Genomic DNA, 23,235 nt, shown 5'->3' with positions numbered 1-23,235 from the left:
TTTCAACCAGATCACTTCTCATTTTTCACAGCCCCAGTGAGGGGATTCCCTCCTGTTTAAGCCTTTGCTCACAAGGCAATCCCTGCACAAGAGGGACCACTCGAGTGACCCTTCTCTGAATTGCCTCAAATGAAATAATATATTTTCCTGGATAAGGGAACATATACCTCATTTATATATTAAACAAATGATACCGCTTATCTTTCCCTCTTTATACACAAGACAATGAATCAATTGATAGTTCTCTGGCTCAAATTTTTAAAAAAACATGGACTTTTTCTGTGGCTAAAATGTTAATGTCAGCCTAGTTAAACAAGTTAGATTAGATTACTTACAGTGTGGAAACAGGCCCTTCGGCCCAACAAGTCCACACCGACCCGCCGAAGCGCAACCCACCCATACCCCTTACCTAACACTACGGGCAATTTAGCATGGCCAATTCACCTGACCCACACATCTTTGGACTGTGGGAGGAAACCGGAGCACCCGGAGGAAACCCACGCAGACACGGGGAGAACGTGCAAACTCCACACAGTCAGTCGCCTGAGGAATTGAACCCGGGTCTCAGGCGCTGTGAGGCAGCAGTGCTAACCACTGTGCCACCATGCCGCCCAATCAAGTGTTCCAATCAAACATTATTCCAATTCATTTGAAGTTATACAGAGAAAGGGGGCATTTGAACGCTAACACCTCCCAATTACAATACCTAAAAGAGGGTATTTCCTTGGCTACAGTAAATGGATAGCCAGGCTTTGACAATCAGAGGATTGAAGGCTGAAGCTGATTAAGCACAAACCGCTTCTTTGGAGCAGTGGGACGAGGCTGTCTCAGGTGGATAGCCATTGTGAACGTGTAACCTCTTTTACAATTCCAGTGAAACAGTGGAAAACTAAATCGTTTTTATTTAAGAAAACTCCAAAAAATTGGAAAATTCAGGTGGAGGGAAAAAGAAACAAAAACGAATACTGAAAACAAAAATGGAAAGTGCACAGTACAGTCAGCAGTTGGGAAAAAAAATAATTACTTGATGTTTCTCACTGACACTCCTAGTCTGACGACAGATCTCAATCTGGTGTTTCTACATTGATAACTGTTTCCAGCTTTAGGGTGTAGAGTGAACAGTCCTCTGAACAGTCAGACTCTTGGTCAAAATGGCTAATTTTGTCCCTGATCCCAAAGACAAAAACTAATTGTTGAGAGTCACTGGACCCAACAACGTTAACTCTGTTTCTCTCTCCACAGATGCTGCCAGACCTGCCGAGTTTTTCCAGCAATTCCTCTTCTTGTTTCAAAAATTGTTGATTGTTTGGTTTGGACTTATTTCAATGCTACAATCAGAGGCTGTTTAATAGAAGCATGCAGCTTGTGTTTAAACTGAAATAACCACCAGATTCTTGGCTGTTCCAAAACAAAATTACTTCCCTACGAGGCATGTGAGCTTATTCAGCCTCATAATGGAACACAGGATGAAAATAAACGATTGATTAGTTAAAGAGCCAAATTACCTGCAAATCATTTACGAGCGCAACGTTTAGTTTTGGGAAGGTTTCAATATGTTCAATGTAGTCCAGTATAAATTGTAACATTTGGCACCAAGAAAACTCTAATTGTTCAGCAGACATTTATGCTGAAGACAGGACATGGGGCTTTTATAGCTCGAACATCTGAAACTGAGGAATGTTTCTTAACCAACCATAAGGGATTAACTATCGATAATAACTGGTACTTAAAAGCATATTTACAATGTTCACTAATTTGATATCTACAAGATGTTTAAAGGGCTGTGTAAAATCAATGTTTATTGTAATTTCAAATACCCACTTCAGTGTTTCCCGATTTGAAATTTAACCTGAGACTTGAGGTTGGGGGGGGGATTTACTGCTCAACTAAATGCAGCCTAAGCATCTAGAACAATCACTTAAAACACTGCTGAAGCTCAAGAAAAAAGGTGAACAGGGCACTATGAATTAAATGAAGATCTGGAACTACTTGCAGTTCACTCTGTGGTTCTCATTAACATAGGGTTCGCAGTCACAGATGTAAGATGTTGAACAAGAGATGCAGGACAGACGGAGAGGAAGAGCATTTTGCACAGGAAACGATAACGATAACGGAACCCGCTTTCTACAATAGTGGTGGAAGTAGAAGGAAACTGAAGGGGCACTTGAGGGAAAAAAATTTGTGACAAAAGAACAGTGGAATGGGACTGACTAGGTTCATTGACAGACAGCTAGCATGAGCTCAATCAGCTGAATGGCCTCCTGTTATGTCATTATGACTCTACATCACGCTATGGGGTTCACTGGCAATTGCTGATACATAATGCTTCTGTGCTTCACAAAACACTGCTAAGCTACTTTAACCTTACATGCAAGCACTATTAGGGATTAGAATATTAAAATCGCTACAGTATGGAAACTGTAGCCCTTCAGCCCAACAAGTCCACACCGATCATCTGAAGAGTAACCCACCCAGACCCATTCCCCTATCCCATATTTACCACTGACTAATGCACCTAACCTACCTACCCCTGAACACTATGGGCAATTTAGCACGGCTAATTCACCTGACCTGCACATCTTTGGACTGTGGGAAGAAACCGGAGCATCCAGAGAAAACCCACGCAGACATGGGGAGAGTGTGCAAAATCCACATAGTCGCCAGAGGCTGGAATCAAACCTGAGTCCCTGGTAATGTGAGGCAGCAGTGCTAACCAATGAGCTACCATGTTGCCTCTTATGGGTGGCACAGTGGTTAGCACTGCTGCCTCACAGCGCCTGAGACCCGGGTTCAATTCCGGACTCAGGCGACTGACTGTGTGGAGTTTGCACGTTCTCCCCTTGTCTGCGTGGGTTTCCTCCGGGTGCTTCGGTTTCCTCCCACAGTCACAAAGATGTGCAGGTCCAGGTGAATTGGCCATGCTAACTTGCCCGTAGTGTTAGGTAAAGGGGTATGGGTGGATTGCGCTTCAGCGGGTCGGTGTGGACTTGTTGGGCCGAAGGGCCTGTTTCCACACTGTAAGTAATCTAATCTAAAACAACGAGCCTTTGATACAACAAGCAGGCACCATCGGCCCTTGATAATCCTCATGAAGGAATTGTGTGCAAAGAAATACTGACTGCCAACCTGAACGTCTCTGGTACATAGGGGGAAGTGGCAGAGCATTTGGACAAATATGAGGTGATCAGAGACTCAGCGAGGAATTGGAATGGTTAGGCATTTACGGTTGAGTTACTTTGAGGAGATTTTGGACATGGGGGATAGGGAGGGCTGTTAAAACCATCAACATTAGTTTCTAGAAGGTATTTGATAAGACTCGGCACAAGAGACAATCAGAAGCAAAAGCAGAAGGAATTGAATGTAGCCTTGTTTCATGAGGATAAACAATTGGTCAGAGACAGAGAGATGAAGTAAATAAACCCACTCCTCTACCATAAGTAACCTAAAACTTGCCGCAGTACTCCAAACGTAGTCTCAGTGTAAAGCCCAGGATAATTATAATCCAATTCCTTTTGAATAAGGGCCTATATTTTATTTACTCTAACTGCAGGCTGCACCTACACCATAACATTTTGTGATATGGGTGGCAGGAGATCATCCTGAGTTCCAACATGTCCGACTCAATCACCTTTTAAAATAAATTCTATATTTTCTCGACCCAATGAGTAACTTCACATCTGTCCAAATTATAGTCCACTTGTCATGTTCTTGCTCACTCATTTCAGTTGCCAACTAAGCATCCGTTAGTATTGGGATCACACCCAAGCATTTCATACCTGGGTCCCCTCATTAACACGGATTGTAAATAGTTGAGGTCCCAGCACTGATCCTTGCGGTACCTGCTAATTACAGCCTGCCAACTTAAAAGTGTCCTGCTTATTCCTTCTACATCTCAAAACAATCATGAATCCATGCAAACATGTTACCCCAATTCCATGAGCTATAAATCTTATACAATAACCTCTTGGGTGACACCTGACAATGGTGGTCCCTTTAAGAGTGAACCAAGACATGCTCCAGGGATTGGATAGAGCAGCTGATGGTCATTGGAGCACAAAAAAATAAGTGCAGGGACACCAACCAGCCCGAATTTCCTAAAGCAGAGATAGCAGACTGGAGTTTGTATTGAAATGTGAACTGTAATAGACAATTATGGAATAGTAAAGCTGATTTTTGCTTTGGTAAGTGGATGACTAGCAATGTAACACCACCTTATCAAAAAAACCCACTAAACTCAATGTTGCTACTGCTATAAAATGAAATTAAATGCTTCATTTGGAAGATAACGCTGCCTGTCTCAGGTTTTTACACATGGAAGGCAGTTTGTAAAGGCTCGTACAGACCTCCTTAAAACTCTAAACATTGGAATTTAAACACAAGCTGTACACAGAGCCATCTTCTATAGATTTCCTCCAACCTAGCATATTCAAGTATATTCAAGGTTGGGTTGTTTAAAAACTGTACTCCATAGGGCATATTGTTCCTTCTTGAAAATCCTCTAGGTAGCAGTGCAGGACAGTCTCTGCATGTTTGCGCTGAGTTACACACTCAGGAGTTTTAAGAGTGACCTCTGTGAAAATGGAATGGTTGCTTAATAAGAGCAGGACATTTCGCACCAAGTGGAGAGTGTTGTGCAAGTTAATGAAATGTCTTTTTCCACACAGTCTGATCAGTAACGCCCACCAGTACGTATTGAGGGTGGGTGAGATGTTCAGGGGAAATGCTCGCGGGTTCTCTCAGTGTAGGAACTCAGAGAGATGGTCTTGCAGTACAGTGGTAGCATTCTCATCTCTGAGCTAGGAGGCCCAGGTTCTACTCCAGTGGTGTGTAACAACATCTCTGAACTAGTTGATTAGAAAATATCCAGGAGTAAAAATCCAGGGGGGGGGGATGGTAAGGGCTTTATTGTCCTTCCCTGACCTTTCACTGAGCTATAAATCAGGGGGAGTTTACCCTTAACCACCTCTTACAGAGTCACTGCTGCCAAACTACACAAGCTTAAGGAGTACAGGTTAGATGTTAGCCTCTCCGCTATCTTGAGTTGAGTGTATGTTGCTGGAGAAGCACAGGAGATCAGGCAGCATTTCCTGCTCCTCGGATGCTGCCTGCTGTGCTTTTCCAGCAACACACTCATCTCTGATCCCCAGCATCTGCGGACCTCACTCTCTCCACTATCTGCCCCACTTAACTCACCACAGACCAGGACAACACGGTTTGGGATTTTGCAATTATGTGGCTAGAGATCAAAATGGTAGGAAGGTGCAGTGAGAATTTAGACAGGCATTTCAAAAATGCAATAAACAGAAAACTGACGATGGCTGCCTTCCCATTTGTTCAACGGAGAACTCTCAGATAGAACACAGGGTAATGTTTGATTCCACAGCAATTGAGAACTGGCCAACAAATTAAAACAAAAACTTTTGACAACCTCCACTAAGATTTGCGAGGCCTTCCTAAATGTGTCACTTTGATTAAAATAACATGTGTTTCTCAAGTGCTCGGCTGAATCCATCCCCAGTTCCTAATGCTACCAGACGGTGTGGAAAAGGATGTCTCATTATCTGGCACTGCCCTTTGATTTGTTTAGTGTTAAATGGCCTGACCTTATCGAGCAGGCGTTCTGTTTTTACGATGGGTTACTCATTAACACAAAGTGGGTGAGACTGGTCTGAATTGCTACCTAGGCGACGTTCACAAGAAACAAACAGTGTACATATGTCCCATTAAGTAATGAATTTAATATAATTTAATATATAGGATGTATTTGAACTGCCTGAAGATCAATTCAGTATCAATGCCATGAGTTGTTCAGGCTTGACAAATCAGGAATTAAAATGTCCAACATTAGCCTTCCTCCCAGCAGTACACAAGTCAATCCTATCTGGGTCATTGGAGGGAGGGAGGGAGGGATGATAAACAGCCAAAGTCAGGCTGTTTTCCCAACTTGCTCAAGTGCTCCTCCTGCTGGCAGCACAATATCTATGAAGTCGTGATGGCTACCTAAAGAAACCTCAACTACTTCCTTAGCTGGGTTGTTGTGTACAGTTATGGACACTACTTTATGGGAATGATGTGAATGCATTGCAGGGAGTGCAGAAACGGCTGATCATCCAGCTCAGTACCCTGTTCCTGCTTTCTCCCATAGCCTCTGATCCCTTTCGCCCTAAGATTTATATCTGACCCCTTGAAAACATTCAGTGTTTTGGTCGCTACTGCTTTCTGAGCCAGCAAAATTCCACTGGCTCACCCCTCTGAGTGAAGAGATTTCTCTTCATCAGAGATCTAACTGGTCTAGCCTGTATCCAGAGATTGTGACCGCTGGTTTTGGATTTCTTCTTCATTGGGAAAATCTGTCCTACGTTTACCCTGTGTAGTCCTTTTAGTATTTTATAGACTTCTTAGATATTCCCCTCATTCTTCTAAACTCCAGTGAATCCAGTCTCCCTTCATACATCAGTCCTGCCTTCGTGGAATCAGTCTGGTAAATCTTTGTTACAATCCCTCCATAGCCAGAACATCCTCCTTCAGGGCAGGACTTATACGCTTAATGGTAAGGTCCTGGGGAGTGCTGCTGAATGAAGAGACCTTGGTGGCGCGTTCATAGTTCCTTGAAAAGGCAGACAGGATGGTGGAGAAGGCATTTGGTACACTTCCCTTTATTGGTCAGTGCACTCAATATAGGAGTTGGGATGTCCTGTTGCATCTGTCCAGGGCATCAGTTGGGACGCTTTTGGAATTCCGCATTTAATTCTGGTCTTCCTGCTATAGGAAGGATGTTGTTAAACTTGTAAGGGTTCAGAAAAGATTTGCAAGGATGTTGCCAGGTTTGGAGGGTTTGAGCTATAAGGAGTGGTTGAAAAGGCTCCGGTTATTTTCTCTGGAGCATTGGAGGCTGAGGGGTGACCTAATAGAGGTTTATAAAATGAGGGGAATGGATAGGGTGAATAGTTAAGGCCTTTTTCCCAGAGTAGGGGAATCCAAAACTAGAGGGGATGGGTCTAAGGTGAGAGGGGGAAGATTTAAAAGGGACCTCAGGGGCAACATTTTCCCACAGAGGGTGCTGTGTGTATGGAATGAGCTGCCAGAGCAAGTGGTGGAGGTTGGTACAATTATAGCATTTAAAAGGCATCTGGATGGTATATGAATAGGAAAGGTTTAGAGGGATATGGGCCAAGTGCTGCAAAATGGAACTAGATTGGGTTATGATCGGCATGGTTAACATGGACGAGTTGGACCAAAGGGTCTGTTTCTGAGCTGTACATCTCTATGACGCTATAAGGAGACTCCAGGTTGGGACTGCCCACTTTGGAGAGAACGCGGCTGAAAGGAGATCAGATAGAGGGTTTCAAAATCATGAATGTGCTGGATCGAGTGGATAGGGAGAAACTGTTTCTGCTTCTAAAGAGTAAAGAATAATGAAAGGACATAGATCTAAAGTGATGTGCAAAAGAAGCAAGTGGAATGTAAGAAAATTATGTTTTTCACTCAGTGAAGTTAAAGGTATGGACAGCGCAACCTGGAAGTTCAATTGAGGCATTCCAGAGAACATTGGATGTCCATTTGGATAGAAAGTGGGCAAGGATATGGGGGAAAAGGCAGGACATTGGCACGAGGTAATGACGCTCGTTTGAAGAGCTGGCATAGGCACAATGGACCGAATGGCCTCCTTCTGCACTGTAACAATTCTGCAAAACAATCAAATGGCCTGGCGAGCGAAAAAAAAATTACGTCAAAGACACTTATTCAATGAGAACAAGGCCAAGAGCCCTCATCCATTCCCTGTAAACCTGCCCCTTCTTTCAACCAATAGGTGAGAAAATAAGTGGGCAGCTGAAAAACATATAGCACAAAGTGAGAACTCAAAGATTTTTTTTATAACATTGCCTGAATAATCCACAGTTTGACTGCGTGTTGCAATCTGTGATGTGTTATGCCTCTTTAAGCGGCAGGGTAAGTATCTGACACTCGTGACCCCAATATCAAGGTATAGTGGTATGTAACCGAAAGGTATAAAAGATTGCTTACACAACATAATTTGTTGTGAAACACGGCAAGCTACTAAAAACATGCTCTTCCACTGCAACCAAATAGCCTCATGCAAGCCCAGACACTGCACCCGTGAATGTACTAACTGTACACAACAGCCAAGTGCTGAAGCCTTCAATCCCTATTTCTTAAATTGCATAACAAACACTATCACACTAAGTAGCAGACCCCGTTAGAGGTAAAACGGACATCTATCCAGAAAGCCAGCAGGTGAGGCACAATACTGGAACTAATCTTTCCTCTGTTTTACATTTAGAGTGAACTATGACGAGCACTTGCCTCAACCAAACCAGTTTCAATATGTGACACTTTATATGCATTCACTAGCAACCCCAATTCATGGCCTCCACCTGCCCTCAAACACAATTAATACACAGTTAATAATGAGATCGTGTCAATTGATAGGGATCTCTACCCACGGCTGCAGGTTCTGGTGAATAGCTATGAGCTAACCCCAGAGACACTATGTGGGGCACTCCACTGGTGATCCAGGTTAGATTGAACCCCTGCTATGGAGCTGGTAACAAGGGGAGACACAGGTCTTGGCTCCTACAAAGACTGCACTATAGACACACTCTGCCAACAGACACCCATCCAATCCCCATTCTTCTTTTCCATGCCACCAGGTCCCTGAACATTGGCATGGGCACACCGAAGGGATGCAGCTTTAACTACACTCAGCTGGGGATTAAAACAGCCAAAACCTACAAAATAGATAAACAGGAAAGGGGAGTTCCTTTGTAAAATTGCCACCCTCTTCCTCAAGGGATAAGCAATGTCTTCAAAGAGGTGAGTGACAACAGGTTCACCTTCTCTATGCCCCCTCCCTCGGCGTTGCAGATATATCTACAAATGGCGCACTCAAAAAGAATTTGGTACAGAGACAGGGCCCTGGCTCCCTCCCTATTTGGGAAGCGCGTTTGCAAAGCTCTTGTCAAAACAATGCACTGTCTGTCTACAGATGATGACTTATGAGGGAATAGGAGTGCAAACAGACCTCAATCTGGGTCACTCATTGGAAGATTAAGAGCTGTTCATTTTCAGCAGCTTACAGCGCAGCACAGAAGGGCTTTGGTGCAACTTTCAAAATGCTTAAAAAGGGAATCAAAGGGGGAAGAGGCTACTCTGAGCGGAGGAAGATGTCATTTGTCAGGAGTCAACGCGAACAGGGTCTGGCTCAAGAATAAATTGGTGTCATGAGCTTTTAATGCCACCTAGAGGCAAACTGTGAAGCTGACAGTGATTTTCAGCACAAATCTTTCACTCCTCGTCTCCAGGCAGAAGGCTAGAGAATTGTGGGAAAAGAAAGAAGGTTGGGGTGAGGTTACACGAAACAGGAAAGGTCATCCCAGTGTAATGACATCCCATATACCTATAAGGTCAACTAATCCAATAACAACTAAGGGCCAAACACATAATCTGATTAAAGTCTGGTTGAAGATTTGTAGCTCGGGTGTCCGTTGTTGTGGTTCTGTTCGCCGAGCTGGAAGTTTTTGCTGCAAACGTTTCGTTCCCTGGCTAGGACCATGCAAGGACTGCACAAAACACTATATAGGACAAACAGGAGGACAGCTAACTATCCTCATCCATGAACATCAGCTAGCCACAAAACGACACGACCAGCTATCCCTAGTAGCCATACACTCAGACAACCAGGAACATGAATTTGACTGGGAAAACACTACCATCATAGGACAAGCCAGACAGAGAACAGCCAGGAAATTCCTAGAGGCATGGCATTCATCCACAAACTCCATTAACAGACACATGGACCTGGACCCCACATACAAACTACTACAGCTGAAACTGACACCCGGAAGCGGCAAGAACAAATCACTATAAATACCAGAAGAAACATCAAAGCAGCGCTTCACAGGAGGCTCCAATAGCACTGATGATGTTCCCTAGCCAGGGAACGAAACGTTTGCAGCAAAAACTTCCAGCTCGGCAAACAGAACCACAACAACATAATCTGGTAGAGAGGAGACATACAAGTCACTGCACTCACCATAGAATTCCTACAGAGTGGAGCAGGCCATTCAGCCCATACCAATCCTCCAAAGAGCATCCCCACCCAGATCCACCCCTTCTCCCTGTAACCCCGTGTTTCGGATGGCTGACCCACCTAGCCTGCACATCTCTGAACGCACTGGGTAATTTCCCATGGCCAATCTATCTAACCTGCGCACGTTTGTGACAGTGGGAGGAAACCGGAGCACACCCACACAGACACTGGGAGAACATGCAAATGCCACACAGACAGACAGTCGCCAGAGCCAGAAATCAAACCAGGGTCCCTGGTGCTGTGAGGGTGCAGTGCTAACCAATGAACCACTGTGCCACCCAGGGACTGGCTATACTGCCAAATGTTAGAACCATATAATTTTTTGGAATGAAACCAGAAAACGGATGTTTTGAGAATTTACTGGATGACGTTTTGGAAATTGAAGGTCAACGGTGTTGTGCTTTACTTATTATTTACAAAAGATCACGTGACCTAATAATGGCTGATCTGGAATCTCCTGCCTATTCCTCACATCCCTGGATCGGTTCACACTGTGGGGTGATTACAATCTGCTGTCAACTGAGTGAGCGGTTTGTCACTAAAGGTGTATTTGACACATCTGACACATGTGAGATGATTAGGAATGAACAACAATATTGATGCAGGACAAGATTAGTGCATTTCAATGTGGTGCTTTGTCAAGAGACCTGTCCTAGCAGGCACGGTCATGTCTTTTGCATCAGACCAGGGGAAACGCAAGACACCGAATTCCCCAGTCAACCCACGGTAGCTTGAATATCCAATTGGTCTCCTGCACATTTACAGCGTAACTGAAGAGTCAGATTGATATCTGCATACCGTCAGCTAAAACACCCAAGCTCTGAGCTCACTGCACCCTGATAGGTCACCCTGGTTTGTGAGATGATAAGCAGATGATATTAGTGCAACAACTCAGACATCTTATTTATTCAGGAATAAAAAAGGCCCCATTGTGCCCAGCTCCCTAAGGCAATGTTTACCTGGATTTCCAATGAATTCAACTATTCTTACACAGCCCTGGTGGGCATCCCACATCCAAACCTCCAGAGATTTTATGCTATCTGAAATTCCACTGCCCAGATCCTAACTTGTACCAAGTCCCATTCACCCATCCTCCTCATTAGTCTTCCTTAACCTCCAGAAAGACCAATTGTAAACTCCTCATCCCCATTTCCAAATCCATCCTTGGTCCTGCTCCTCTTGAAGATAATACACTTACCCAGACGAGAATGCAGCTCCAACAACACTAAAGAAGCTGGATAGCATCCAGGACAAAGCATCACATCCACAAACATCCACTCCCTTCACCACCGATGCTCAGTTGTAGCAGTGTGTACTACCTACAAGATGCACTGCAGAAATTCACCAAAGATTCTCACACAGCGCCTTCCAAACCCATGACCATTTCCACCTAGAAGGACAAGGGCAGCAGATACATGGGAACACCAGCCCCTGCAATCTCCTTTCCAAGACACTCACCATCCTGACTTGGAAAAATGCCGCTGTTCCTTCATGGTCACTGTCAAAATCCTGAAATTCTCTCCCGCAGGGAATTGCACATGAACTGCAGCGGTTCAAGAAGGCAGTTCAACCCCACCTTCTCAAGGGCAACTATGGACAGATGATAAATGCTGGCCCAGCCAGCAGCACCCATGTCCTACGAGAGTCTTTTAAAAACAAAGCAAAATGAGGTGGATGCTGGAAATCTGAATCGAACAGAGAATGCTGCAGAAACTCTGTAGGTCTGGCAACATCTGAGGAGAGAAACAGAGTTAACAATGAGTCCAGTACGACTCTTCTTCAGAAGTTATGAAGTCAAATCGGAATCAAAACGTTGATTCTGTTTCTCTCTTCACAGATACTGCTTGACCCGTTCAGTTTCCCCAGCATCCACTGTGTTGGCTCTGTCCCTCCACCTCTGTAGGCTCCTGCAGGGCTGCCACCTACAATATCTGGGTCTCCGCCAAACCTGGTATTTAGCGTATTCCTGACGTGAATTCTCCAACATGGGTGGCCATGGCTTCATCTGCCTAGGCACCAATTGCAGGGATTTCCTCCCTTAGCCTCTCAGTCTTCCTGCTTTGCCTTTTTCCATTCAAATGCTCCTCAAAAGTTAAGTCTTTGACCACCTTTCGGGCCATCTGGTATGGATTATGTGGCTGAATGACTGATTTAGAGAACTGTTGTGAAGCAACTTGGTATGTTTTGGTCATTAAAAGGCACAGTATTAATAGAAATTATTGTTGTGGGGTGGGGTGGGTCTACAGAATGTGTCAGCGGCATCATGTCTCCTCCCCTCTTCGCCAGCTGTTTCCTGTCTGGCGCAGGACACTGAAAGAAGCCAGTTGACACTGTCCTGTTAACATTCATAACGATCGCGTGCTGTTCCACGGGTGTGATAGGTCAGGATAAGACACGGCTGTTTATGATTTCATTCGGTCAACTAGTCCCGAAGGCTTTTGATGCAAAAAATATATAAAAACAAAGCAGTTTGCGATGAAGGAATTCAGGCAGAGTTTAACTTTCTCCTCCCAATCACAGACCCAGAGCCTGGCTCTGCAAACCTACATAACCCACTAAGGTGCAGAAACAGAATGAGGTCATTCAGCCCATCGAGTCTGCTATGCCATTCAATAGATCATGACTGATCTGATAATCCACAACTCCGCTTTCCTGTCATTTCCCCATATCCCTTGAATCCTTGATTGATTCCAGATCTATCTCAGCCTTGAATATACACAACAGCTCAGCCACAAGGATTCCAGATGCACTCCCCTCACGCCCACGTTCCCCAGTCAGAGCCTTACCTTCCCAAGGGGATGAGGGCCATCCACAGTTTTCCCGTCATCATCAGGGCCCCAGCTGTGGGAAGAGAAAGGAGATAAGTGAGGGACCGACCAAACAGACCCTATGTTCCGATCGCGTCTGCCAATGGTTAGGACAAGGCCCGACATCTGGGCAGGAGGGACCCGGAACCAATGAAATTATCACAAAATCCATGCCTTCACAACTTTCTGAGCAATTAGAAAGGCGAGCGGGGGAAGATGGAAGATCCCCCATCCTTTCAAAACATGTCAGGAAATTCATTTTCTGGGAATAGAAATTAGGACAATTTACAGAAAAGCTTTTTAGAAAAGACACGGGAACTAGCAGCTGCAGAATGTAGCACAAGTGGCTGCAGATGGGGAAAGAAATTCTGTTCGGGCAGATTCCAAATATTGGAGCAGAGCTTTCCCACTCAAAGTGGCTGTGACAATCTGGAAAATGTGGCATATTTCACATTTATTCAAGCCCTCATTTTGAGATTATGCTCAGAACAACGTCTCTGCTAGAGCTGTCCTTGTATGGATAATGGGTGAAAACAGAATTGGGGCTGTAACTTATTTGGATATCCTTTTCCCTCAACCTTATAGAAAACTATAAATGATGTGGGGTCAGAAAAGAGGCCATTCAGCCCATCACGGGAAGGATGGTAGGTATAGGGAATGCTGGATGGCGAAAGAAATTGAGGGTTTGGTTAAGAAAAAGAAGGAAGCATATGTCAGGTACAGACAGGATAGATCGAGTGAATCCTTAGAAGAGTATAAAGAAAGTAGGAGTATACTTAAGAGGGAAATCAGGAGAGAAAAAACGGGACATGAGATAGCTTTGGCAAACAGAATTAAGGAGAATCCAAAGGGCTTTTACAAATATATTAAGGACAAAAGGGTAACTAGGGAGAGAATAGGGCCCCTCAAAGATCAGCAAGGCGGCTTTTGTGTGGAGCCTCAGAAAATGAGGGAGATACTAAATGAATACTTTGCATCAGTATTTACTGTGGAAAAGGATATGGAAGATATAGAAGGGAAATAGATGGGGACATCTTGCAAAATGTCCAGATTACAGAGGAGCAAGTGCTGGATGTCTTGAAACGGTTAAAGGTGGATAAATCCCCAGGATCTGATCAAGTGTACCCAAGAACTCTGTGGGAAGCTAGAGAAGTGATTGCTGGGCCTCTTGCTCAGATATTTGTATCATCAATAGTCACAGGTGAGGTGCCAGAAGACTGGAGATTGGCAAACGTGGTGCCACTGTTTAAGAAGGGTGGTAAGGACAAGCCAGGGAACTATAGACCGGTGAGCCTGACCTCGGTGGTGGGCAAGTTGCTGGAGGGAATCCTGAGGGACAGGATGTACATGTATTTGGAAAGGGCTGAAAATGTGTTGCTGGTTAAAGCACAGCAGCATCCAAGGAACAGGAAATTCGACGTTTCGGGCCAGAGCCCTTCATCAGGGATGAGGAGAGGGTGCCAGACAGGGTAAGATAAAAGGTAGGGAAGAGGGACTTGGGGGAGGGGCGATGGAGATGTGATAGGTGAAAGGAGGTCAAGGTGAGGGTGATAGGCCGGAGTGGGGTGGGGGTGGAGAGATCAGGAAGAGGATTGCAGGTTAGGAGGGCGGTGCTCAAGGATTTGGAAAGGCAAAGACTGATTCAGGATAGTCAACATGGCTTTGTGCGTGGGAGATCATGTCTCACAAACTTGATTGAGTTTTTTGAATAAGTAACAAAGAAGATTGATGAGGGCAGAGCAGTAGATGTAATCTATATGGACTTCAGCAAGGCGTTCGACAAGGTTCCCCATGGGAGACTGATTGGCAAGGTTAGATCTCATGGAATACAGGGAGAACTAGCCATTTGGATACAGAACTGGCTCAAAGGTAGAAGATAGAGAGTGGTGGTGGAGGGTTATTTTTCAGACTGGAGGCCTGTGACCAGTGGAGTGCCACAAGGATCGGTGCTGGGGCCTCTACTTTTTGTCATTTACATAAATGATTTGGATGCGAGCATAAAAAGGTACAGTTAGTAAGTTTGCAGATGACACCAAAATTGGAGGTGTAGTGGACAACAAAGAGGGTTACCTCAGATTACAACAGGATCTTGACCAGATGGGCCAATGGGCTAAGAAGTGGCAGATGGAGTTTAATTCAGATAAACGCGAGGTGCTGCATTTTGAGAAAGCAAATCTTTGCAGGACTTATACACTTAATGGTAAGGTCCTCAGGAGTGTTGCTGAACAAAGAGACCTTGGAATTCAGGTTCATAGTTCCTTGAAAGTGGATTCGCAGGTAGATAGGATAGTGAAGGCGTTTGGTATGCTTTCCTTTATTGGTCAGAGTATCGAGTACAGGAGTTGGGAGGTCATGTTACGGCTGTACAGGACATTGGTTACTCCATGTTGGAATATTGCATGCAATTCTGGTCTCCTTCCTATCGGAAAGATGTTGTGAAACTTGAAAGGGTTCAGAAAAGATTTACAAGGATGTTGCCAGGGTTGGAGGATCTGAGCTACAGGGAGAGGCTGAACAGGCTGGAGCTGTTTTCCCTGAAGCGTCGGAGGCTGAGGGATGACCTGATAGAGGTTTATAAAGCTGGGAATTTGTGTTGCAGACGTTTCGCCCCTGTCTAGGTGACTCCTTCAGTGCTTGGGAGCCTCCTGTGAAGCGCTTCTATGATGTTTCCTCCGGCATTTATAGTGGTTTGTCTTTACCGCTTCCGGTTGTCAGTTCCAGCTGTCCGCTGCAGTGGTCGCAATGGGTCCAGGTCGATGTGCTTATTGATTGAATCTGTGGATGAGTGCCATGCCTCTAGGAATTCCCTGGCTGTTCTCTGTTTGGCTTGTCTTATAATAGTAGTGTTGTCCCAGTCGAATTCATGTTGCTCGTCATTTGCGTATGTGGCTATTAAGGATAGCTGGTCGTGTCGTTTCGTGGCTAGTTGGTGTTCATGGATGCGGATCGTTAGCTGTCTTCCTGTTTGTGCTATGTAGTGTTTTGTGCAGTCCTTGCATGGGACTTTGTACACTACATTGGTTTTGCTCATGCTGGGTATCGGGTCCTTCGTCCTGGTGAGTTGTTGTCTGAGCGTGGCTGTTGGTTTGTGTGCTGTTATGAGTCCTAGTGGTCGCAGTAGTCTGGCTGTCAGTTCGGAAATGCTCTTGATGTATGGTACTGTGGCTAGTACTTTGGGTTGCGGCATGTCCTTGTTCCGTTGTCTTTCCCTTAGGCATCTATTGATGAAATTGTGCGGGTATCCATTTTTGGCGAATACATTGTATAGGTGTTCTTCTTCCTTTTTTTGCAGTTCTGGTGTACTGCAATGTGTTGTGCCTCTTTTGAACAGTGTCTTGATGCAACACAGATTCCCAGCTCGGTGAACAGAACCGCAACAACGAGCACCCGAGCTACAAATCTTCTCACAAACTTTGAGAGGTTTATAAAATTATGAGGGGCATGGATAGGATAAATAGACAAAATCTTTTCCCTGGAGTTGGGGAGTGCAGAAATAGAGGGCATAGATTTAGGGTGAGAGGGAAAAGATATAAAAGAAACCTAAGAGGCAACTTTTTCAAGCAGAGGGTGGTACGTGTATGGAATGAGCTGCCAGAGGATATGGTGGAGACTGGTACAATTGCAACATTTAAGAGGCATTTGGATGGGTATATGAATAGGAAGGGATTGGATGGATATGGGCCGGGCACTGGCAGGTGGGACTAGATTGGGTTGGGATATCTGATCAGCATGGACGGGTTGGACCAAAGGGTCTGTTTCCGTGCTGTACATCTCTATGACTCTAAGTCTTCTCTGCCATACAATGAGATCATGGCTGCAACCGGTCTGCACTGAGACATGACGATTGGCCAATTGACTCAAATGGTCCAAAGATAAGAATTCAAATCCCATGATAGCAGCTTAAGGGAATCTTAATTTCAGTAAACCTCCATGAGGAAGTCAGTCTCACAGCGGTGACCACAAAACTACCAGAGGGATTGTGGGAAAAGAAATATCTGATTCACCAATGACTTTCACTGGAGGAAATCTGCCAAGCTTACCCGGTCTGGCCTTACGTGACTCCAGTCCAAAGGGGTTGGGACTGAAATGGCTGAGCAAGTCATTTGGTAAGCAGCATTTCCAAGAGCTATTTGGAGATTGGTGAGATTGGCATTTATTACCTGTGATATCCACATCCTGTGAATGACCCAAATTTGACTGAACAGTGTGTGCGTTGAATAAAAGTTCAATGAATTCCCCAGCAGATTGGTAGGAGAGTCAGAAAAACAACTGCTTTCCCAGACAGGTCTCCTATTGGTTGGAGGCCAAATAGAGATTGTCAAAACAAGTTTTCATAGGATTAATTACAAAGAAGGAACTGGCCCCTCTCCAGACTGAGGATATAGAGTGACAAGCTCCAGTTGCTTTACATTGGAACCGCCTTGTAGATTGCACTGATGACAACACTGGCTTGTCGTTGCATGACTGAAGTACACTGCAGAGGAACTGAATGCACAGAGAGGCTTTGTTTATTTACCGAGGGTAACTAGACTTTGCAGAGAATGGGATTTTTACATTTCGGCCTGAAGTGTTTTCTGTTTTCTCTCTAGGCTTTCCGTCCCCCTCGAGGAGCTTGGTCCTTGCCAAAATGCCTCATAAACCATAAAGCCACAAGATGAATTTGCTGACATCTCGAAGTGCACAAACAGACCTTGGCACGATGCTTTCAGATTGCTCAACAAACAAAAGCAAGAGAGAGTGTACCGAATGCAGTTTCTAAATCTCCAAGGTCATAACACTCGAAACAGGCCGACCCAGCAAATAGGGCACTGACCTACAGAGGCGCGTTAGCAGAAATTAGGCCACAGGATGTTACTTAGACAGCTGTAATCGCACTAACTGGGTGCCTCTGCTGCCTCACAGCACCAGAGACCCAGGTTCAATTCCCACCTCAGGCAACTGTTTGTGTGGAGTTTGCACATTCTCCCAGTGTCTGCGTGGGTTTCCTCCGGGTGCTCCAGTTTCCTCCCACAGTCCAAAAATGTGCAGGTTAGGTGAATTGGCCACGCTAAATTACCCGTAGTGTTAGGTGAAGGGGTAAATGTAGAGGAATGGGTGGGTTGCTCTTTGGAGGGTTGGTGTGGACTTGTTGGGCTGAAGGGCCTGTTTCCACACTGTAAGTAATCTAATCTAATATGCAAATGTGTGTGTGTGTTTGCTTGTTATCAGAACCTTGCGCTTCTGTCGGATTAGGGCAATGTAGGATCTATGGTGAAGCAGCGAGCGATGTGTGAAGGACCATGTTTTCCAGGAGATTTCTCTTTGCTCAGAGATGAGCTGCCAAACGGAATGTTGTTACATGCAAATGAGCCTTTTCTTCCCAAATCCTGATGAGGCTGCAGCTGGTTACCACAGCGACAGCTCGGACAACATAAATCTGCATGATTGGCTTGTGGGAGCCCAATAGCAGAAGGGGAGGACTCAATGAAGTTGGGCTAGGATTACTGGGTCTGGCCACTTTGAAATATTGTGTGCAATTCTGGTCTCCTTGCTGCAGGAAGGATGCTGTGAAACTTGAAAGGGTTAAGAAAAGATTTGAGGATTTTGCCAGGGTTGGTGGGTTTGAGCTACAGGGAAAGGCTGAATAGACTGGGGCTGTTTTCCTTGGAGCGTCGGAAGATGAGGAATAACCTTAGAGGTTTATAAAATCCTAAGGGGCATAGATAGGGTAAAGAGACAAGGTCTTTTTCCCAAGAAGAGGGGAGTCCTGAACTAGAGGGAATAGGTCTAAAGGACATAGGGGCAACTTTTTCCACAGAGGATGGTACATGTATGGAATGAGTTGCCAGAGGAAGTGATGGAGACTGGTACAATTACAATATTTAAAAAGCATTTGAATGGGTATATGAATGGGAAGGGTTTAGAGGGATATGGGCCAAGTGCTGACAAATGAGACTAGATTAGTTTCAGATATCTGGTCAGCGTGGACGAGTGGACCAAAGGGTCTGTTTCTGTGCTGGACATCCCTATGACTCTGTCTGGAAACAGTTGAGCGAGTGATTGAGGGAATCGCACAACTTTGCCATTTTACTTGGACTTAAAACCCCTTCATTCCATCACTTAGAGGCGACATGTTTCTGGACAGGAAAAGGCTGCTCATGAAAGGTTTAAACTGAGTGTCCTGCTCTGTTTGCTACCCATTCAATGTCTCTGCATTACCTGTACCACACAATATCAAACTGGGCAGGACACTAACAAAGAAAACTATCAAGGGGTATCCTGAAATACTGAGGAACATGTCTATTTTGTAAAAAAATGATATAGGGATCGACTTTAAAAAGGTGATCAGCAGATTCAAACATAGCCTGAGTTTAGAAGTGTTAGAGAAGGCTTAATTTAGACGTACAAAAGATCTTGACAGGGGAGATGTGGAGGTGAGGTTTCAGGGTCACTGGTTAAAATTAAAAGGTTCACCCAGTTAAAACAGAGATGAGGAGAACCTTACAAGTTCATAAGATATAGGAGCAGAATTAGGCCATTTGGCCCATCGAGCCTACTCCACTATTCAATCAGGGCTGATATGAACGAACATCCTATAATATTACAGAAAAAGTCATCAGTCACTGGCAATCCTTTCCTAAAAGGTTAGAGGAAGCAGAGACTTTGAATATTTTTAAGCCAGAGGTAGGAGGGTTCTCGTTAAGGAACAAGATGCAAGAGTATCAAGGGAGGTGAAAACATAGAATTATGAGATCAGCCGTGATCCTATTAAGTGACAGAGCAGGCTCAAGGCCAAAGAGTCTGTTTCTGTTCCTGATTCGCATGCTCAAGTGATAATTAAGATCCTGGTTTTAAAAAAAATGCAAATAAGGTTCACAATCTTATCGGGACAATGATTGTCTTCTTTTCTCTAGATCAAGGCTGGTACAATTACAACATTTAAAAGGCATGTGGATGGGTAATGACTAGGAAGGGTTTAGAGGGGTATGGGCCAAATGCTGGCAAATAGGATTAGATTAATTTAGGGTATCTGGTCAGCATGGAGGGGTTAGACCGAGGGGTACGGCTCAGTGACTATGATTCTGTGAGTATTATCAGGGGTCAGGTTTTAAGAGTCAGGTGCGGAAATGAAAGGGTTTGAAAGGACTAGACCGTCTGACCATAAGAAATAGGAACAGGAGTAGGCCTTTTCGGCCCTTCGAGCCTACTCTGACATTCAATTAGGATCATGGCTGATTAACAGAGAGATGTTTCTGTTTGTGGAGGACATTAATAAATCCAAAATGGAATTCGGGAGAAACCTCTTACCCCCAGGAGAACACAGAACTCACTCCCACAGGAGTGGCCAAGGCAACTGCAGGAAGGTTAATACAGCAAGATATTAATCTAGAGAGTACTCTGGGAACCGGAATTCAAATCCTGCCACAGCAGATGGAATTTGAATTCAATAAAAATCTGGAATTAGGAGTCTAATGACATGAATCCATTGTCAGAAAACCCCATCAGTTGGCCTAAGTTGCTCTGTAATGTCTAGGGATGTATTAGCCAGGTGGGCTAGCCATGGACAATGCAGGGTTACAGGGATAGGGTAGGGTAGTGGGTTTGGGTGGGATGGTTTGGTGGGGGGGCATCAGTTTGGACTCGATGGGCCAAATTGCCTGCTTCCACACTGTAGGGATTCTATGATTTAGAGCTCAGATTACACTAATTTATTAAATTAGTGATAGCAATATGCCAGCCTTGCATTTGGAATTTTAGTCATGTGTATGGCTGGAATATTACAGTCCCACGATCCAGCCCCTTTCCCCTTACAGTCCCATACCTGTGTAGCCCCAGTACATTACAGGCCTACTCACCCCTCACATTTTGCAGCAAACTTCCCACCCCATGCCTGCCCCCAGACACATCCAGTATTACAGGCCCTCTCCCCCAAGGGATATTACAGCAAAACCCTGTAACCACAGATATTTACAGTCCCTTGTGCCCAGCTCCATTACAGACACCTCCCAACCACTATCCCAGATACATTACAGCCCGCCCTGTTACCTTCCCCATGTGGGACACTCACCTGCAGCTGTAAATGTCATTGATCTGAAAGTGCTTGTTAAATGCAATTGCCTCCATACTGTCAGTCAGGGGTCCATCCAGCACTCGGATACCTAACACAGGACAACAGAGACACCGTCAGTGACTAGGAACGGAAGGAGGGCAGGAGGGCGGTAGGACGTGGATTCTCACAATGAGATAAATCTGGACCTTTTCTCAGGAGGCAGCTAGGGGATTCTGGGGATTTCCCTACAGTTTGGACACAGCCCAAGGCACTATTGACAGGAACTGCAATCCTAACACACAGTCCCACGTTTGACCACTTCAACCCGAGACTCTCAGCAGGAGAGACGGCTACTGGGACCATTCATTTTAAGGCCTGGAGAGTTTCTGGTTTTTTTGCTTCTGTCACAGGGTTGAGCACTGGGAAGGTGGAGGTGGCTGACACACACTCCCCCAAAAACAACAATGCCCCTCCCCCCTCAGGAAGATAAGGAAATTCAGCGTGGCTGTTGCCAGGGTTGGAGGGTTTGAGCTATAGTGCGACACTGTTTTCCCTGGAGCATCGGAGGCTGAGGGCTGCCCTTGTAAAAGGTTTATAAAATCATGAGGGGCATGGATAGGGTAAACAGTCTTTTCCCTGGGTTGAGGGAGTCCAGAACTAGAAGGCATATATTTAGGGTGAGAGGGGAAAGATATAAAAAAGACCTAAGGGGCAACTTCTTCACACAGAGGGTGGTACATGTGTGGAATGAGCTGCCAGAGGAAGTGGTGGAGGCTGGTACAATTACAACATTTAACAGGCATCTGGATGGGTATTTGAATAGGAAGGGTTTGGAGGGATATGGGCTGGGTGCTGGCAGGTGGGACTAGATTGGGTTGGGATATCTGGTCGGCACAGATGAGTTGGACTGAAGGATCCGTTTCTGTGCTGTACATCTCTAGGACTCTACGTCCATGAGGATTCTCACCAACATTTACAGATGCACCACGGAAAGTACTCTATCTGGATGCATCACGGCTTGGTATGGCAACTGCTCTGCCCAGGACTGTAAGAAACTACAGAGAGTTGTAAACACAGCCCCAGTCCATCACACAAGCCAATCTTCCGTCTATTGACCGTATCTACATTTCTCACTGCCTCGGGAAGACAGCCAACATGATCAAAGACCCCTCTCACCCCAGTTATAACCTCTTCTGACCTCTTTCATCAGGCAAAAGCTTAAACACACGAATCCACAGGTTCAAGAACACCTCCTTCCTCACTGTTATTGGACTTCTGAATGGACCTTTCAAATCTAATGTTGACCTTGCTCTTTGCAGCTGTAACATTCCTCACACGGGTCATCAGAAAAGCCGAGGCAGTGAGTGAGAGGGGTTTGGGTTGGCCTTCACTCTGTGAGCCTTCCTGCTTCAGTCTGAATGGTTCATAAATTTGCTTGCTTTATAAATGCAAGTTGTTGTTGTTGTTGTTGACAGATATTTTGAATCAATCTGTTATGACACACCTCTGGAGTAGGTGGGCCATGAACCCTGGCCCAGAGGGAAAGACACTACAACAGTTCTGTATTTCTTGCGCTGTTCTATTATCCTAGCACTTTGTATGGTCTGATTTGCCTGTACTGTACACGTGACAATAATAAATCAAAACAAAAATAGATCACCAGGCAAAAGGGGAACCAACTGCAAAACAACAAACCTCAAGATTCGAGTAAAAAATGAGGTCTGCAGATGCTGGAGATCACAGCTGCAAATGTGTTGCTGGTCAAAGCACAGCAGGTTAGGCAGCATCTCAGGAATAGAGAATTCGACGTTTCGAGCATAAGCCCTTCATCAGGAATCAAACCTCAAGATTCACCAACTCCAAGAAGTTCAATGATGTCAAGACGCCCAGACAAGAAAAGGGACAAGCTGGTTCAAGAATATTGGATGGAGAGTGACCGTTTGTGCTAAAAAGGCAGAAAAGTCTCCAATGAGACAGATATTAGGAAAGATCTAACAGCTCCAACTTTATGGTTTTCTGTAGATTTTGTGGTAAATAACACCATCTCCTGGACAATTTATGTATTTAAAAAAACATTGATGTGAAAATGTTTGACTGGAAGAGCTAACACTAACATAGACACTACCAGCCAATGATTCCTTCTGTAAGCCTGTACATTTCTCTGGTTCAAACTTTTTATTTTCACTTAAGAGTATTTTCACCTCAGCTACTCCCTGTGACAAATCATCCTGAAACTCCAAGTTCACAAGACCAAGATTTCCCTTAACCCCTCTCTCTGACAATTTCAA

At 44.9% G+C, this 23,235-nt stretch overlaps 1 protein-coding gene across 2 annotated transcripts in view; it reads right to left on the bottom strand.

The window, feature by feature from the left end:
- pcsk7 (proprotein convertase subtilisin/kexin type 7) overlaps positions 1–23,235 on the bottom strand; it is a 223,522-nt gene that overhangs the window by 168,624 nt on the left and 31,663 nt on the right. For both annotated transcript variants that reach the window (XM_060846707.1, XM_060846708.1), the window contains 2 exons: positions 20,966–21,056; positions 12,898–12,952 (listed from right to left, as the gene is read on the bottom strand). In XM_060846707.1, coding sequence (XP_060702690.1) covers positions 12,898–12,952; positions 20,966–21,056 — 146 coding nt within the window. The remainder of the gene's footprint in view (positions 1–12,897; positions 12,953–20,965; positions 21,057–23,235) is intronic.

This window comes from Hemiscyllium ocellatum, chromosome 29 (genome assembly GCF_020745735.1).
Source record: "Hemiscyllium ocellatum isolate sHemOce1 chromosome 29, sHemOce1.pat.X.cur, whole genome shotgun sequence".
In the NCBI taxonomy this organism is placed as follows: Eukaryota; Metazoa; Chordata; class Chondrichthyes; order Orectolobiformes; family Hemiscylliidae; genus Hemiscyllium; species Hemiscyllium ocellatum.
The sequence above is the reverse complement of the archived record's forward strand: the minus strand, read 5'-3'. Positions and strand labels throughout refer to the sequence as shown.